This window comes from Mustelus asterias, chromosome 20, assembly GCF_964213995.1.
Source record: "Mustelus asterias chromosome 20, sMusAst1.hap1.1, whole genome shotgun sequence".
Lineage (NCBI taxonomy): Eukaryota > Metazoa > Chordata > Chondrichthyes > Carcharhiniformes > Triakidae > Mustelus > Mustelus asterias.
The window spans coordinates 82839907-82859225 of NC_135820.1; the positions used below are offsets into that span (position 1 = coordinate 82839907).

At 44.1% G+C, this 19319-nt stretch overlaps 1 protein-coding gene across 1 annotated transcript in view; it reads right to left on the reverse strand.

Moving 5' to 3' along the window:
* Positions 1 to 19319, reverse strand: part of ahcy (adenosylhomocysteinase) — a 61251-nt gene that overhangs the window by 33532 nt on the left and 8400 nt on the right. The window contains exons 2-3 of the mRNA XM_078237012.1: positions 17040 to 17230; positions 13335 to 13410 (exon numbers count right to left, since the gene is read on the reverse strand). Of these exons, the coding sequence (XP_078093138.1) occupies positions 13335 to 13410; positions 17040 to 17230 (267 nt within the window). The remainder of the gene's footprint in view (positions 1 to 13334; positions 13411 to 17039; positions 17231 to 19319) is intronic.

The following is a 19319-nucleotide window of genomic DNA, read 5'->3' on the forward strand; positions in this document are numbered from 1 at the left end:
GATTGTGGTCGGTGCAGAGTCGATGGGCCGAATGGCCTCCTCCTACACTGCAGGAATTCTATGATATATATATATTATAGATATCTATGATCACCAAGCCATACAAGATGATGTTGATCAGAGAGAGATGGGTTTTAAGTAGCATCTTAAAAGAGGAAAGTGAGGGAGAGCAGAGGGGTCATGAAGTAAATTCCAGAACTTGGGACCTGGGCAGCTGAAGGCACAAACATATCCATGGAGCAATTGAAGTCAGATGATGCTCAAGAGGCCAGAATTAGATGATCGTAGATATTGGAAAGTCTGGGTCAGAGGAGATTACAAAATGTTAACAACGAAAAAGATCAGGAAACATTTGAAAATAAGGAGCTGGGGCGGCAGCATATCTGCGAGGCTGTCACGTGGGTAACATGTTTAGAGAGGTGATTCCTCAAAGAGAGTGTCAGAGACAATCTTCTGGCAACACAAGTAGCCTAACTGTACAGGAGGGGAGGAAGGATGAGCGATAGTGATGGGGGATTCATTAGGTAGGGGAACAGACAAGCGTTTCTACAGCTGTAGACGTGACTCCAGGATAGGGTGTTGCCTCCCTGGGCTACAGGTATTCTGAAGCAGGAGGGTGATAAGTCAGATGTTGTAGTACATGTTGGTACCAATGATATGAGCAAAGTGAAGAATGAGGTCTTGCATCAAAACTTCAGGGAGCTAGACAGCTTAAAAAGCAGAACCTCAGAAGTTGTAATCTCTGGATTACTCCCAGTGCCATGTGCTAGTCAGTATAGAAATAAGGGAAATAGTGCAGATGAATGTGTGACTCCAGAGTTGGTGCAGGAGAGTTTTAGGTTCCTAGATCACCGCGACCGTTTCTGGGGAAGGTGGGACCTGTACAAGCGGGACTGCATGTGAACCAGAATGAGCTCAACACCCTTGTAGGTGGGTTTGCTCATGCTGTTGGGCGGAGATTCAAAATGCGTCCGGGCGGAGGGATCTGGGTGTCTATGTTCATGAATCATAGAAAGTCAGTATGCAGGTGCAGCATGTAATGAAAAAAAGGCAAATGGGATGTTGGCATTTATTGCAAAAGGACTGGAGTATAAAAGTCGAGAAGTGTTGTTGCAATTGTGTTGGGTGTTGGTGAGACCACATCTGGAGTACTGTGCCCAGTTTTGGTCTCATTTGAGGAGGGATGTGGTGGCATCTGAAGCAGTTCAGAGGAGGTTCACCAGATTGATTCCGGGGATGAAAGAGTTGGCTTTCACCCAACTCAAGAGGCTTGGAATACAAAAGCAGGGATGTACTTCTGAGGCTTTATAAAGCACTGGTTAGGCCCCATTTGGAGTACTGTGAGCAATTTTGGGCCCCACACCTCAGGAAGGACATACTGGCACTGGAGCGGGTCCAGCGGAGATTCACACGGATGATCCCAGGAATGGTAGGCCTGACATACGATGAACGTCTGAGGATCGTGGGATTATATTCATTGGAGTTTAGGAGGTTGAGGGGAGATCTAATAGAAACTTACAAGATAATGAACGGCGTAGATAGGATGGACGTAGGGAAGTTGTTTCCATTAGCAGGGGAGACTAGGACGCGGGGGCACAGCCTTAGAATAAAAGGGAGTCACTTTAGAACAGAGATGAGGAGAAATTTCTTCAGCCAGAGAGTGGTAGGTCTGTGGAATTCATTGCCGCAGAGGGCTGTGGAGGCCGAGACGTTGAGCGTCTTCAAGACAGAAATTGATAAATTCTTGATTTCTCGAGGAATTAAGGGCTATGGGGACAGAGCGGGTAAATGGAGTTGAAATCAACCATGATTGAATGGTGGAGTGGACTCGATGGGCCGAATGGCCTTACTTCCGCTCCTATGTCTTATGGTCTTATGGTCTAACTCTCGAGGAGAGATTAAACATCAAATCCCTACAGTGCAGGAGGTTGTCATTTGGCCCATCGAGCCTGCACCGATTAAGTCCCACCCAAGCGCTATCCCTGCAACTCTGCGTACTCACCCTGCTAATCCCCCTGACAATTTGTCATGGCCAATCAACCTAACCTGCACATCTTTGGACTGTGGGAGGAATCGGGAATACCCAAGCCACTGACAAAGTAGTTAGCACTGCTGCAATTCTGGCCTTGGGTCACTGTCAAAGAACAAAGAACAGTACAGCACAGGAAACAGGTCCTTCGGCCCTCCAAGCCTGTGCCGCTCCATGGTCCAACTAGACCATTCGTTTGTATCCCTTCATTCCCAGAATGCTCATGTGACTATCCAGGTAAGTCTTAAACAATGCCAGCGTGTCTGCCTCCACCACCCTACTTGGCAGCGCATTCCAGGTCCCCACCACTCCGTGTAAAAAAAACGTCCTTCTGATATCTGAGTTATACCTCGCCCCTCTCACCTTGAGCCCGTGACCCCTCGTGATCGTCACCTCCAACCTGGGAAAAAGCTTCCCACTGTTCACCCTATCTATACCCTTCATAATTTTGTACATCTCTATTAGGTCTCCCCTCATTCTCCGTCTTTCCAGGGAGAACAAGCTGGTAGTGCGGCGACCAGAACTGGACGCAATACTCCAAATGTGGCCTAACCAGCGTTCTATACAGCTGCAACATCAGACTCCAGCTTTTATACTCTATACCCCGTCCTATAAAGGCAAGCATACCATATGCCTTCTTCACCACCTTCTCCACCTATGCTGCCACCTTCAAGGATTTGTGGACTTGCACATCCAGGTCCCTCTGTGTTTCTATACTCTTGATGGCTCTGCTATTTATTGTATAACTTCCCCCTACATTAGTTCTTCCAAAATGCAACACTTCGCATTTATCTGGATTAAATTCCATCTCCCATTTCTCCACCCAATTTTCCAGCCTATCTATATCCTGCTGTATTGTCCGACAATGTTCATCGCTATCCGCAAGTCCAGCCAACTTCGTGTCATCTGCAAACTTGCTGATAACACCAGTTACACCTTCTTCCAAATCATTTATATATATCACAAATAGCAGAGGTCCCAGTCCAGAGCCCTGCGGAACACCACTGGTCACAGACCTCCAGCCGGAAAAAGACCTTTCGACTGCTACCCTCGGTCTCCTGTGGCCAAGCCAGTTCTCTACCCATCTAGCCACCTCTCCTTGTATCCCATGAGCCTTAACCTTCTTAACCAACCTGCCATGAGGGACTTTGTCAAATGCCTTACTGAAATCCATATAGACGACATCCACGGCCCTTCCTTCGTCAACTGTTTTTGTCACTTCCTCAAAAACTCCACCAATTTTGTAAGGCACGACCTCCCTCTTACAAAACCATGCTGTCTGTCACTAATGAGATTGCTCTGTTCTAAATGCGCATACATCCTGTCTCTAAGAATCCTCTCCAACAACTTCCCTACCACGGACGTCAAGCTCACTGGCCTATAATTACCCGGGTTATCCCTGCTACCCTTCTTAAATAACGGTACCACATTCGCTATCCTCCAATCCTCAGGGACCTCACCCGCGTCCAATGAAGAGACAAAGATTTCCGTCAGAGGCCCAGCAATTACATCTCTTGTCTCCCTGAGCAGTCTAGGATAGATGCCATCAGGCCCTGGGGCTTTGTCAGTTTTAATGTTACCTAAAAAACCTAACACTTCCTCCCTTGTAATGGAGATTCTCTCTAACGGGTCAACACCTCCCTCAGACACTCCCAGTCAACAAGTCCCTCTCCTTTGTGAATACCGATGCAAAGTATTCATTTAGGATCTCCCCTATTCCCTTGGGTTCTAAGCATAATTCCCCTCCTTTGTCCGAGAGGTCCGACTTTTTCTGACAACTCTTTTGTTCCTGGCATATGAATAAAATGCCTTAGGATTCTCCTTAATCCTGTCTGCCAAGAACATTTCGTGATCTCTTTTTGCCCTTCTAACTCTCCGTTTGAGTTCTTTCCTACTTTCCCCGTATTCCTCCAGAGCTGCATCTGTTTTCAGTTGCCTGGACCTAACGTAGGCCTCTTTTCTTTTTTATCAGATCCTCAATTTCCCTGGTTATCCACGGCTCTCGAATCCTACCTTTCCTATCCTTCCTTTTTATAGGCATATGCCTGTCCTGCAGCCTTATCAACTGTTCCTTAAAAGACTCCCACATGCCAGACGTGGACTTACCCCCGAACAGCCTCTCCCAATCAACTGCCACCAATTCCTGCCTAATCCGGTTATAGTTAGCCTTCCCCCAATTTAGCACCCTACCCTTAGGACAACACTCGTCCTTGTCCATTACTATCCTAAAGTTAACAGAGTTGTGGTCACTGTTTGCCACATGTTCCCCTACCGAAACTTTGACGACCTGACTGGGCTCATTTCCCAGAACAGGTCCAGTATAGCCCCCTCTCTAGTTGGGCTATCTACATACTGTTCCAAAGAATCTTCCAGTATGCATTTTACAAATTCCTCCCCATCCAGACCCCAGCCCCAAGCACTTTCCAGTCTATACCAAGGAAATTGAAGTCTCCCACTACAACCACCCTATTTTTTCTGCACATATCCAGAATCTCCTGACATATCCGTTCCTCCACTTCCCGTGGGCTGTTGGGTGGCCTGTAGTATAGCTCCAGCATAGTGATTGCACCTTTCCTGTTTCTGAGCTCCACCCACAGCGACTCATTACATGACCCCTCTAAATTGTCCATCCTCTGCACCACTGTAATATGCTCCCTAACTAATACCGCTACTCCCCCACCTTCTTTAGCCCCTCCTCTGTCTTGCCTAATACACTTATACCCCGGAATATTCAGCTGCCAGTCCTGTCCTTTTAACCATGTCTCTGTCACCGCAACCACATCCAAATTCCGCGTAAGCATTAAGGCCCTAAGTTCGTCTGTCTTACCCGTTACACTCCTCGCATTGAAGCAGATGCACTCCAGACCTCCAGGCCCACTCAGGTCACCCTGCTCCAGAATGCTCTTCTTCTTACCTAGCCTTGCCCTGGCCCCCAGCTCGACCCCAGCCTCAGTACTTACTGACCTACTGTTTTGATCCCCACCCTCCTGCCACACTAGTTTAAAGTGTAGAGTTTGCACATTCTCTCCGTGTCTGCGTGGTTTTCCTCCGGGTGCTCCGGTTTCCTCCCACAGTCCGAGAGAGAAACTAATCGAGGTATATAAAATTTTAAAAGGAATTGATAAAGTAAATGTGGGCCAAATGTTTCCTCTTATGGGGCAATCTAGAACAAGAGGTCACAGGTATAGATTGAGAGGTGATAGATTTAAAACTGAGGTGAGAAGGAACTACTTCTCGCAGAGGGTGGTGAATTTGTGGAACTCGCTGCCCCACAGCGCAGTGCAGTCTGAATCATTGTGGTTTCAAGGGAGAGATAGATATATTTCTAATTTAAAAAAAGGATAAAGGGATATGGGGAACAGGTGGGGAGATGGATTTGAGACCAGAGACGATCAGCCATGATCTGATTAAATGGTAGAGCAGGGTCGAAGGGCTCCTTCTGTTACTCCTTCCAAAGTGCATTACCTCATACCTTTTAGGGTTAAATTCCACCTTCTACTGATCTGCCCATCTGACCAACCAGCGACCCAAGACCTTCCACCTCACTATTAACCACCCTGCCAATCTTCATCTTGATGTCATCTTTAACCAGTAAAGCAATTCCACCTTCTGTTCCATCCTGTCTATCCTTTCACAATACTGAGTATCCTTGGACATTCAGCTCCCAGTCCTGGTCCTCACGTTACCATGTTTCAGTAATCCCCATCCAATCATACTCAGTTGTCTCTATTTGTGACGTTAACTCATTGACCTTATTCCGAACACTGCATTTAGGTACAGGTTATTAAATATATCTTATAGAGGTCTATAAAATAATGAGGGGCATAGACCAGGTAGATAGTCAATATCTTTTCCCAAAGGTAGGGGAGTCTAAAATTAGAGGGCATAAGTTTAAGGTGAGAGGGGAGAGATACAAAAGTGTCCAGAGGGGCAATATTTTCACAGAGGGTGGTGAGTGTCTGGAACAAGCTGCCAGAGGTAGTAGTAGAGGCGGGTACAATTTTATCTTTTAAAAAGCATTTAGATAGTTACATGGGTGCGATGGGTATAGAGGGATATGGGCCAAATGTGGGCAATTGGGATTAGTTTAGGGGTTTTAAAAAAAAGGGCGGCATGGACAAGTTGGGCCGAAGGGCCTGTTTCCATGCTGTAAACCTCTATGACTCTATCCTACTGGTTTGCCTTTCCCTTGCAGGATTTTCTCGTGCACTACATTTTCCACACATTTTGACCTCCTTTATTAATCTCTGATGGTTGTTATACTGGCCCTGCCTGTTCATCCTAATAACCTCCATCCTCCCCTCACATACTAACCTTATGCTTACCCATTAACCATTATACTTCTTGTAGTTTCCTCCCCACCCCCACTTGCTAGTTTAACAAGATAATGAATGGCAGGACACTAGGAAGCTCAGAGGAACAGAGAGATCTTGGGTTGCACGTCCATAGATCCCAGAATGATGCTGGACAGTTTTTCTTTTCATCCATTTAAGGGATGTGGGCGTCACTGGTTGGGCCAGTATTTACTGCCCATCCCCAACTGTCCTCTATTTCAGAGAGCATTTAAGACGCAACCACATTGCTTTAGGTCTGGAGTCACATGTAAGCTAGACCAGATAAGGATTGCAGATTTCCTTCTGTAAAGGACATTAGCAAACCAGATGGACTTTTAATCTACAACAGCTTGGTCATCGTTAGACTTTTAATTCCAGATTTATTGAATTCAAATTTCACAAAATGGTGAGATTTGAACCTGGATCTTGCCCTGGGTCTCTGCATTACTAGTCCAGTGACAATGCCACTATGCCACTGCCTCCCCTAAATAATGTTTTTACTGAGAATTTTCAGCTTTGTATGCACCAATAGTTCTAATGGTGGGCTTTCCTCACCTAAAATGAGGACGCAAGGCCATACCAACCCCTCCACATCTATCCATCCACCCACCAACCTGCTGTGGCATTACTCATCTTTGCTATAACTAAAGCGAAAGGTACTGCTAAAGAATGTACTCCTGTGCAAAAGCAGGATTATTGCACATAAAAAAACAATTAAATGTGTATTGCACAATCTTTAAAACATACACTTGGAGCACTCCCCGATAAGAAAGAAAGAAGAGGGCCCTGGCCAAAGAACTAATGTCCCTGCCCCTTTCCATCACTGGAGTACACCAGTGAGAGAGCCACCGGGAAAGTTATAAAAGACAGTGATCCCGAACCCACGGGCATAGGAAAAGAAAAAGAATCCCAAGCCTCTGTACTCAACACATGCTCGTATTAGGATCAAAGACAATATCAGATAATCAGGAGTAAAATAACAAGGGAACAAAGTTCAGAATTAACAAAGTGCAGAATTGTAAACCATCTATGGAGTTAGTAAAGGCCAAAGCCTGTCAGTAAAACGAGAGGGGGAGTGGCATGGGCACAGTGGTTAGCACTGCTGCCTCACAGTGCCAGGGACCCAGGTTCAAATCCAGCCTTGGGTGACTGTGGAGTTTACATGTGTATGCATGGATTTCCTCTAGGTTCTCCAGTTTCTTCCCAAAGATGGGTTAGGTGGATTGGTCATGCTAAATTGCCCCTCCGTGTCAGGGGGATTAGCAGGGCAAATACATGGGGTTACAGATTCTTGTCGGTGTGGGCTCAATGGGCTGAATGGTCTCCTTCTTATTGTAGGAGTTCTATGATTCTATGAAGGAGATAGTCATCGACTTCAGGAAGCATAGTGGAGGACGTGCCCCTGTCTACATCCAACGGGGACAGTGTGGAAATGATTGAGAACTTTAAAGTTTCTAGGTGTCCAGATCAAACTGTCCGAGTCCCTCCATGCCGACACTGTAGTTAAGAAAGCCCACCAATGCCTCTACCTTCACAAGAGGCTAAGGAAATTTGTCATGTCTGCTACAATTCTCACCAACGTTTACAGAGGCACTATAGAAAGCATCTTTCCTGGTTGTATCACAGCTTGGTATGGCTCCTGCCCTGTCCAACACTACAAGAAACTACAAAGGGTCATGAACGAAGCCCAGTCCACCACACAAACCAGCCTCCCATTCACTGACTCTGTCGATCCTTCCCACTGCCTCAGAACGCAGCCAGCACAATCAAGGATCCCAAACACCCCGGACATTCTTTCTTCCACCTTCTTCCATCAGGAAAAAGATACAAAAGTCTGAAGTCATGTACCAATTGACTCAAGAACAGCTTCCCTGCTGTCATCAGACTTTTGAATGGACCTACCTCGCACTAAGTTGACCTTTCTCTACACCCTAGCTATGTCTGTAACACTACACTACAGCCAATTCATGCCTCATACCATCATAGTTACCTTTATTGAGATTCAGGACCCTGGTCTCAGAATCAACTACATCATTATCCATCTTGACAAAGAATTTTACCATATTATGGTATTTCATCCCCACAGGTTCTCTGAACCAGATTGCCAACTAATCCCTTCCTTTCATTTGTGGGACATGGGAGTCGCTGGCTGGTCAGCATTTATTGTCCTTGAGGTGGTGGGGGTGAGCTGCCTTCTTGAATCGCTGCAGTCCATGTTCTATGGGTTGACCCACATGCCATCAGGGAGGGAATTCCAGGTTTTTGACCCAGCGACTGCGAAGGAACTGCAATATATTTCCAAGTCAGGATGGTGAGTGACTTGGAGGGGAACTTGCAGGTGGTGGTATTCTCATTTATTTGCTGCCCTTGTCCTTCTAGATGGAAGTGGTCGTGGGTTTGGAAGGTGCTGTCCAAGGATCTTTGGTGAATTGCTCCAGTGCATCTTATAGATAGTACACACTGCTTCTACTGAGCGTCGATGGTGGAGGGATTGAATGTTTGTAGATGTGGCACCAGTCAAGTGGGATGCTTTGTTCTGGATGGTGTCAAGCTTCTTGTAGAATACCCAGTCTGAGATAGCCTGTTCCCTTGTTGGTTCAATGTATTGCTCCAGAAAACCATCCTGTATGCACTCCAGAAATTCCTCCTCTATCGCACTGTGACTAATTTGATTCTCCTAATCTATATACAGATTAAAGTCGCTCATAATCACAAATGCTGCTTTAACACATGCATCTCTGATTTTCTGTCTAATGGTATTTCCAAAATTACCACTACAGTTAGTGGTCTGTAAAACACCCCCAGAAATGTATTTTTGCCCTTTGGTGCCTTCCACATTTTAATCATAAAAGCGGTCATCAGCATGGTGCCAACTCTTTGTTCCCTATTATACATTTCCCTGTTTCTGATTACAAGGGACCTACATTTGTCTTCACCTATCATTTTCTCTTCACATATCTATAGAAACTTTTACAGTCAGTTTTATGTACCCCTCAAGCTTATTCTTGTATTCTATTTTCCTCCTCGTAATCAATCACCTGGTATTACTTTGCTGAATTCTAAACTGCTCCTAATCCTCAGGTCTACTGTTTCTTCCGGCCAATTTGATGCCTCTTCCTTGAATCCAATACTATATCTAATACTATCATTGTCTCTATCTCAAGGACAGTGGAGGGAATGTGTGTGTGGAGCCAGATGAGGTGGGTGAGGTCTGTAACGAGTACTTTGCATCAATATTCACAAAGGAGAAGGATGTGGTGGATGGTGAGTGTAGAAAGGAGGATGTTGACACTGTAGGACATGTCGAGATAAAAAGGGAGGAGGCATTGGAGATTTTGAAAAACATTAAGGTGGATAAGTCCCCAAGAACAGATAGCGTGTCGCCCAGGATACTGAGAGGGCAGAAACTGCTGAGGCCTTGGCCAAAATCTCAGTATCCTCTTTAGTCACGGGCAAGGTACCAAAGGATTGGAGAGTAGCTAACATTGTTCCTCTGTTTAACAAGGGCAGAAGAGACAATCCAGGAAATTACAGGTTTATGAGCCTTACATCAGTGGTGGGGAAATTATTGGAGAAGATTCTTAGGGACAGGCTGTACTCACATCTGGAAGAGAATAATCTTATCAGCGATTGGCAGCATGGTTTTGTGAAGGGGAGGTCACGTCTCACAAACTTGATTGAGTTCTTTGAGGAAGTGACAAGAAAATTGACCAGGGCAGGGCAGTGAATGTTGTATACATTGGCTTTAGTAAAGCCTTCGATAAGGTTCCTCATGGCAGGCTGATACAGAAGGTGAAGTCATATGGGATCCGAGGTGAGCTGATAAGACGGATACAAAACTGGCTTGGGCATAGGAAGCAGAGAGTAGCAGTTGAAGGGTACTTTTCTAACTGGAGGTCTGTGACAAGCGGTGTTCCACAAGGATCAGTGCTGGGACCTCTTATTTGTAATATATAAAATTGATTTGAAGGAAAATGTAGGTGGTCTGATTAGTAAACTTGCAGTTGATATAAAAATTGGGGGAGTAGCGGATAACGAGGAGGATTGCCAGCAGAATATAAATCGACTGGAGACCTGAGCCGAAAGCTGGCAGATGGAATTTAACCCGGACAAATGTGAGGTGATGCAATTTGGAAGGTCTACTGCAGAAGGAAAGTATACAGTAAATGGTAGAGCCCTTAGAAATATTAGCATACAGAGGGATCTAGGTGTGCAGATCCAGAGTTCCCTGAAGGTGACAACTCAGGGTGGACAAGGTGGTCAGGGAGGCGTATGGCATGCTGGCCCTCATTGGTCAGGGTATTGAGTATAGGAATTGGAAAATCGTGTTGCAGCTGTATAAGACTTAGTTAGGCCGCATTTGGAGTATTGTGTACAATTCTGGTCGCCACACTACTGGAAGAATGTTGAAACATTGGAAAGGGTGCAGAGGAGATTCACCTGGATGTTGCCTGGCTTGGAGGATATGGACTATGAAAAAAAGATTGAACAAACTTGGATTGTTTTCATTGGAGCATCAGATGATGAGGGGGGACCTGATGGAGGTTTACAAGATCAAGATACAAGGCTTGGTTGAGTGAATAGTCAGTCTTTTTCCCAGGGTCAAATACTTGGAACTTGGGTTGATAGTGAGAGGGGGAAAGTGTGAGATGCAAGGGGCAGGTTTTTCAGACAGAGGGTCTGAATGCCTGGAGCGCGCTGCCGGGGGTGTTGGTGGAAGCAGATTCTATAATAACGTTCAAGAGGCATCTGGACAGATACATGAATAGGCAGGAAATAGAGGGATATGGACCACGTAGAAGCAAGAAAATATTTGACTGAAGAGGCATCTGTGTCAGCACAGACTTGGGCCAAAAAGCCTGTTCCTGTGCTGTACTGTTTTGTATTTTCCTTGTAAGCTGTGGTTTGGCCACCTTTCCCATTTTTTTTGCAGACAGTAATGAACAGTTGTTGTCCTCTTTTTAGGTCAAACCAAACCAAGTAAACAAACTCAGATTAAATCAGGACAAAGTAAAAGGGGCAGCTCCCCAAAAAGGAGGGGGAACAGCCCGAACAGAAATCAAAGTACAAAGGAAACTTAAAAACATCAAATTAAAATGTGATTATTGGGGTCAATAATGCACCCCAACCCCTGCGGTGCCCAGCGGGCGCGGAAAGCGTCAACCGTGCCCGTGGACACCGCATGCTCCCTCTCCAGGGACACCTGGCCGCGAACGTAGCCGCGGTAGAGGGGCAGACAGTCAGGATGGACAGCCCCCTCGATCGCCCGCAGCCTGGACCGGTAAATGGCGCGTTTCGCCAGGCCCAGGTTCACGAGGAGGTCGCCATCCCGACCCTCCCCGCACCGGGTGTCCGTAGATCAGGAGCGTGGGACTGAAGTGCAGACAAAACATCACAAAAGGTTCTTCAGGAAAACATAAAGGGAGTGCAGCCTAAGACACACAACATAGACATGGTTCACTCGTGCGCTTTGAATGTTTGCCATTGCCTATCTGCCGTCATCCCTTCAAGTAACGTTTCCCAACCTGTTATAGCAAACTCACATCTCATACCATCGTAGCCTCCTTTATGGAATCTCAGGACCTTAGACTCAGAACCAAATACATCACTTTCCATCTTGAAGAAGAATTCTTCAGAGGCCCAAGGAGCCTCACACAACTAAACTGCCAATTATCCCTTCCTCCTTACACAATGTACAGTCTAGGATGGCCTGTTCCCTAGCCGGTTCCTCAACATTAGGCCAGAAAACCATCCCACACACATTCCAGAAATTCCTCCTCTATGTATCATTGCTAACTTGATTTGCCCAATCTATATGCGGATTAAAGTCACTAACATGCAGATTGAAGTAATCAATTTCCATTGATATTGAATGGAATCTGTGGGCTGTACATAGTGCAGCTATAGAAGACACACAAGAGGCATACAGGTGGCATGATGAACTTAGGGGGCAGTGGGTAGTATAGAAATCCATGAGGGTCAGCGAAAATTGATTTAGAGAACCGAGGTGAGTCTTTTACCTGCTTCGGCACCCACTATCCACATACTCCATCGTGGCTCACAAATTGCATTGCAAATGTGCCACAGGTATGAGAAGACATAAATGGTATGTGAAGTCACGCATGGGTTGGGTGTGCAGGTCAGTTACCCTGATCCCACAGGAAGATTCAGTCTATGGTTTCTGTTAATTCTATATTAACTCCTAAATCACCAGATGCAATATGCCAACTCCTCATTTGGAGTCATTAATACCAAAATCTACAAGATCCTACCACCCAAGTTATACCATAAATATTTTTAGAAAAGAAAGTTATTAGACTCCCAAAATATGGAGTTTAATTATTAAAGTAAATTACTAATTGCCTTTAGTTCAGTTAAATGTAAAAAACAACATTAATGGCTGGAGAGGTTGATAGAACATTTTTTTGAAAAGGGATGTTGTGTTATTATATAATTTGTAAAAACAGAACTAATTGTGATGAGAATGTATATCAGAATGCCACATGTACTGTTGCACTGCACTCAGGTTCTGAGCAATGTATCAGTCTACCAGCCACATGGGATACATACAACAAAGCTTAAGCATTTTTTAAAGTTCATTCATGGGCGTCGCTGGCTGGCCAGCATTTATTGCCCATCCCTAGTTGCCTGAGGGCAGTGAGAGTCACTGAATGGCCTCCTTCTGTGCTTCCACTCAAATTGTGGCTACATGTGCTAAACTTTAATGGAATTTAAAACCTTACAGTTAACTTGCTGGTGAGCATTATCCGGACTGCTTCTTTCATTAGGGTCAGGGTAGATGGCAGAGTTCGAGCATGCTGGATAATTTTTCAAGTTTAAAGCAAGGATGACACGCATCAAGTACGCTTCAGTGAAGTCCTAGTGACAACAGTGTCTTATGTCCTCCAACAGTGTTATATTTGTGAGAGTTTTTGTGTATAGGCTTGGAAGCATGAACGTCTCATACTGACCAGGAACTCCAGATTTGGCAATCGCTGCAGCTGCGTGATCCTGAGTAGAAAAAATATTGCAGCTGGACCATTGGACCTGAAATGACATTAAAGCCATGGTTACAGTGGCAATCTGGACTTCAACCTACATTAGGCAATTGCACGTGACAAAAGGAGGAAGGAAACAACTACAATTGACCATCCATTCTCTGAAACAGGATTCCGATGTGTTCAAATGAATATTTTAAAGCGAGAATCCTTTCCATTCCCAAAACAAATATTCCTCACTATGAATATTTAAAGATCTATTTAAAATTATGAATGAAAGTTGCACAATGCTTATGCATTCCAATGACAAAATTGTTTGTTAGCAATTTGTCCTCAAACATTCAAGGACATACCTGGGGATATATGTGCAGGGACCATTGGAAGATGACAGGGCTGGTTGAGAATGTGTTAAATAATGTATATGGGATCCAGACAAAAGCAAGGAAGTTGTGATGAACCTCTGACAGTGGCTAAGCCTCAATTGGAGCACTGCGGCAAGTATTGCAAGAATAGTTACGGAGATACAAGAACACAAGAAATAGGAGCATACGGACCATACAGTCCATCAAGCCTGCTCCAATGTGATCAAGGCTGACCTTGGGCTTCAACTCCACCTTCCCACCCACTCCACATGTCCTTCTATTCCCTGAGAGATCAAATCATTGTTTATTCCAGCCTTAAATGTTATAAGTGATGGGTTAGGGTTAATCCTCTGGAACAGAATTCCAAAGATTCAATACCCTTTGAGTGAAATAATTTATTTTTATCCAAAATGATCGCTCCTTTTCCCCATGTTTTAAATTCCTTTACCAGTAAAAATAACCTGTCTACACCCTGGAAAAACCCTTTAGAATTTTGTATATTTAAAGTCCGATCTTCTCTCATTCTGCCGAACTCCAAAATATAGAATGAGAAACTTCAGTTACGGGAATAGATTTGAGAGGCTGCTTTCTGTAGAGGAGACATGGTCAAAATAAAATTTGGTATTCAAAGTTAAAAGTTGTCTGGACAGAAGTAAATAGGAAGTGAAGAAATAGTTCCCATTTCCAGTCAAGAGAAACAGTAATCAGAAAACCATAGGCCAGTTTAATATGCAAAATTATACAACCATTAAGGAGGCAGTGACAGGGACATTTAAAATATCATAATATAATCAGGCAGAGTCAACATGGTTTTGTGAAACTTGTGTTTGACAAATTTATTAGGAGTCTTTGAGGATGGAACAAACAGTCTGGATACAGGGAAACCTGTAGATGTAGTGTATTTGGATTTTCCAAAAGGCAACGTGTTACATAAAAAAGGTTGCTGCACAAGGTAAGAGCTCATGGTGTTGCAGTAATATATTAGCATGGATCGATAATTGGCTAAATAACAGTAACCAGTCAGGATAAATCGATCATTTTCAGATTTGCAACCTGTAACTAGTGGAGTGTTACAGAGATCAGTGCTGGGGCCTTAATTATTTATGAACTACATTAATAACTTGGATGAAGGGACACACTGTACGTATTGCAGCCATATTTGCTGATGATACAAAAACGTAGGAAAATAAGTTGCAAGGAGGATAGTCAGCAAAGAGATGCACACCAAGTGAATAGGCATAAAATTTGGCAGATGGAGTACAAAGGCAAACACAATGGTGGTCTTTATTCTGAGAGGTATGAAGTATAAAAGGAGGAAGTTCTTGAACCAGCTGTACAGGGCATTAGTGAGGTTGCACTGAATATCGCGCACATCTTTGGACTCTCTGCTTAAGGAGAGATATACTTTGATTGGAGGTGGTTTGCTGGATTCATCCCTAATAGGGGTTCACCTTACCAGAAACGTTGAGCAGGTTGGGCCCATACCCATTGAAATTTAGAAGAATGAGAGGTGGATAGCACATACAGAAAGTTTGTCACACTACAGGCTCAGACTCGACAGGCAGGAAGGGAACGGGTGACCACCAGACAGAGTAAGAGGATTAGGCAGGCAGTGTTAAAGTTTAAAGTTTATTTATTAGTGTCACAAGTAGGCTTACATTAACACTGCAATGAAGTTACTGAAAATCCCCTAGCCACCACACTCTGGTGCTTGTTCAAACTGCACCGTGCTCAAAGTGCTCAGGAGCCATCTGTCTCTCTGAGGCTACTGAGCTGAATTTTGTGGACAAGCAGTCTCCTGGCTAACTGCCAGATTCACAAATTAGAGTTGAGACTGGTGTGAAATCACATCTGTTCACATTTACTTTGGCAAAACTACCACAGTGCTGATAAGAAATCAATTCTATTTTGGGAATGCAAGGGTGTTGGGGAACAGCAATATGCACATATTAATAAATGAGCTTGATTACCTCCCATCTTTCTCGCTAGCTGACACCACTTTCCACATTGTCCTTGCTACTTAATGCACCATATTCAACCTCTTTCCTTCCCAGACATCTTGCAAATGTTAACCCCAAGATCTGTGATCATCTTTCTTGCATCTACCCAATCAGGTTTCTACTCTTCCCAAGGCACCAAAACAGCCCTGACCAAAGTCACAAAAGCCAAGTTCCAAATGACAAGACGCATTAGCCTCCCTCATTATTATCAACTCCTTCCCTAGCCTGACTCATACAAACACACTTGCTCCTTTCTATAGCTCAGTCAGCCTCAGTTGGTTAGATTTTGCTGTTGAGTATAACCATGGTAACAGCAGTGACAAATCTTCTGCATCCCTGCAAAATACTCCTGGGCTTTTTCTTTGATCTTCAACTCCATCACAAAGAATGTTGACAATGTGTTATATATTTAGAAGCATTGCAGGTTATTTTCAGAGTGGAGCACATGATTTTATGGTGATGTCATTAGGATGCTTGCAGATGCTGCTGATTTAGATTCAGATTTGTATTCTACAGAGCAGAGAACCTTTTTCAATAAAATCTGTTGTGTGCTACTTTGAATCGACGTGTCTTTTCTTTCAGCGTAAAATCCACAACCCCTAATATAATTAAGACATTAGACTATGGCAGTGACTGTCTCCATCATTAACTCAGCCGATAAGCCAATGAAATCCTCACATCTCCAAATGATTACCTCCAATATTCTCCCAGACAGCCTTTCATCCTTCACATCAGTTCATTCAAATCTCTACAGTCCTTATTCCATCCCACACTACAGCCTTCGCCCCTGCCTTCTCTATTCTAACTGACATCAGCTACTAAGCATCCAACCTCTCAGGCTTAAAATTCTTGTGTGTGTTTAAATACTTTCATCTCTTGCATCCTCCAGCCCTACAACCAATCCACCTCTTACTTTGCAGCCTGTCGCACACACCCCAGCATGGACACTTCCCCTGAGCCTCTGTACAAGAGTTTCAGCACATATTCCCTTTCACACCTAACTTCCCCTGCAGGAGTGGCCCTGCCACCTTTCAGACTGGTTTGTCCTCAAACATTGTGTAAGAGGCTGTTCATGGATTCTGATCTACAAAGAGATTTGAATTTCTTCATTTTTATTGAAAAGAACATTTAAGTCATTCATAAAATAAATTTTAAAGGTTCTCTAAATTGACTACAAATGTATGTGTGCAGCACCTCACACGCCCCTTTCTGGACTGCAACGTGCAGTTGTTCACTCCAAGGCAATGGAGAACTTGGCCGAGAGAAATCATTTGCTGCTCAGGATCTTTTGACCATGCAGTTTATGCTGAAATTACCTCTGCCCCGAGCGCTGTCAGGGTTTCAATCAGCACAGCAGTTTGAAGAGTCATATGGAGGCAGCCTGCAATCCGGGCACCTTTCAGAGGTTTAGAATCTTTGTGCATCTCCCTCATCATTAACAAACCAGGCATTTCATTCTCTGCTATCTCGATGGCCTTCCGACCCCATTCAGCCAGACTGATGTCAGCTACAATCAGGAAAATAAGAGTCATAAAAATTAGCATGTACATAATGAGAACGTCCTCGGACTAGTAATCCGGAGACTCATGGTCACACCCTAGGTTGGGTTCAAATCCCACGAAGGCATGCTGGTGTAATTCAAATTTAATATTAAGTTAGTTGTGTACTGAGAATACCCACTGCTTATTAAAAAAGATTTCCTTCAGAGAAGGAAATCTGTTGTTCTTTCTTGGTCTGGTCTACGTGACCCCGGCCTCAAATTACATCTGAAATAGCCCAGCAAACCACTTAGTTGTAACAACCCACTATTGAAAATGTAAAAGAAAAAAAATTGGGGAATAGGCCACCTGGCACCAGAAAAGACAATACATCCAGCCATACTGACCCTGCAAAGTCCTCCACATTACGATCATTTTGGTAGATCGAACCAGGGCAGGACTTACTCAGTTAATGGTAGGGCATTGGGGAGAGTTATAGAACAAAGAGACCTAGGGGTACAGGCTCACAGCTCCTTGAAAGTAGAGTCACATAAAGTGAAGACATTCAGCATGCTTGGTTTTATTGGTCAGAACATTGAATACAGGATTTGGGATGTCTTGTTGAAGTTGTACAAAACATTGGCAAGGCCACACTTGGAATACTGTGTACAGTTCTGGTCACCCTATTATAGAAAGGATATTAAACTAGAAAGAGTGCAGAAAAGATTTACTAGGATGCTCCCAGGACTTGATGGCTTGAGTTATAAGAGGAGGCTGGATAGACTGAGACTTTTTTCTCTGGAGCAAAGGAGGCTTAGGGGTGATCTTATAGAGGTTTATAAAATAACGAGCGGCATAGATAAAATAGATGGTCAATAGCTTTTCTCAAAGATAGGGGAGTCTAAAAGTAGAGGGCATAGGTTTAAGGTGAGATGGGAGAGATACAAAAGGATCCAGAGAGGCAATTTTTCAGAGGGTGGTGAGTGTCTGGAACAAGCTGCCAGAGGTAGTAGAGGCGGGTACAATTTTGTCTTTTAAAATGCATTTAGACAGTTACATGGGTGAGATTGGTATAGAGCGATATGGGCCAAACATGGACAATTGGGATTAGTTTCTTGGGTAAAAAAGGGCGACATGGACAAGTTGGGCCAAAGGGCCTGTGTCCATGCTATTCTGAGTTGGTTTGCGCAAAAATATAAAAAAAATCAGACTTACTGATTCATACTTCTCAAGCCACTGGCAAGACAGAGAGCAGAGATGATGGCAGAATGGTATACTGTCATAAGGGTGTTGCCCTGGGAGTCATCAAGAATATCTCTGGACCCAGTGACGTTTCATGGCATCAGGTCAAACAAGTGCAGGGAAACATGACAGAACAGTTAGGAAGGAAAGGGTGGTGGGGTAGCTTTGTTAAGTACAAGATAAAATAAATACAATCGCAAGAAATTATCTTGGATCGGAATTTGCAGAATGCAAATTGGTGGAGGTAAGAGATAACAAGAGGAAGACGGCACTGGTGGGAGCAGTCCATAAACCCCCTAACAGTAACTATACTGTAGGATAGAGAATAAATGAGATAATAAAGGCATGTAACAAAGGCAGTACTTTAATCATGTTGACTTTAATCTTCATGCAGATTGAAAAACCAAATTAGCACAAGGAATTCACAGAACGCATTCAGCTTCCTTGAACAATATGTTGAGTAAGCCCACTACTCAAAAAGGGAGGTTGAGAAAACATGGAGCCGAACATCAGTACTGGAGATTTGACTTATTGTCACATGTATTACAGTGAAAAGTATTATTTCTTGTGCGCTATACAAAGCATACCATACATAGAGAAGGAAAGGAGAGAGTGCAGAATGTAGTGTTATAGTCATAGCTAGGGTGTAGAGAAAGATCAACTTAATGCAAGGTAAGTCCATTCAGAAGTCTGATGGCAGCAGGGGAAGCTGGAGCTCATTATCAAGGATTGCATGCACAGTAGTCCTAAATGGTCTACCTCTTATCTTTAGACTATGAACGTTGGTTCTGGGCACCCCCACCATTGGAACATCCTTCCTGCTTCTACCCTGTCTAGTCCTGCTAGAATTTTCACATGTTTCTATGAGACCTCCCC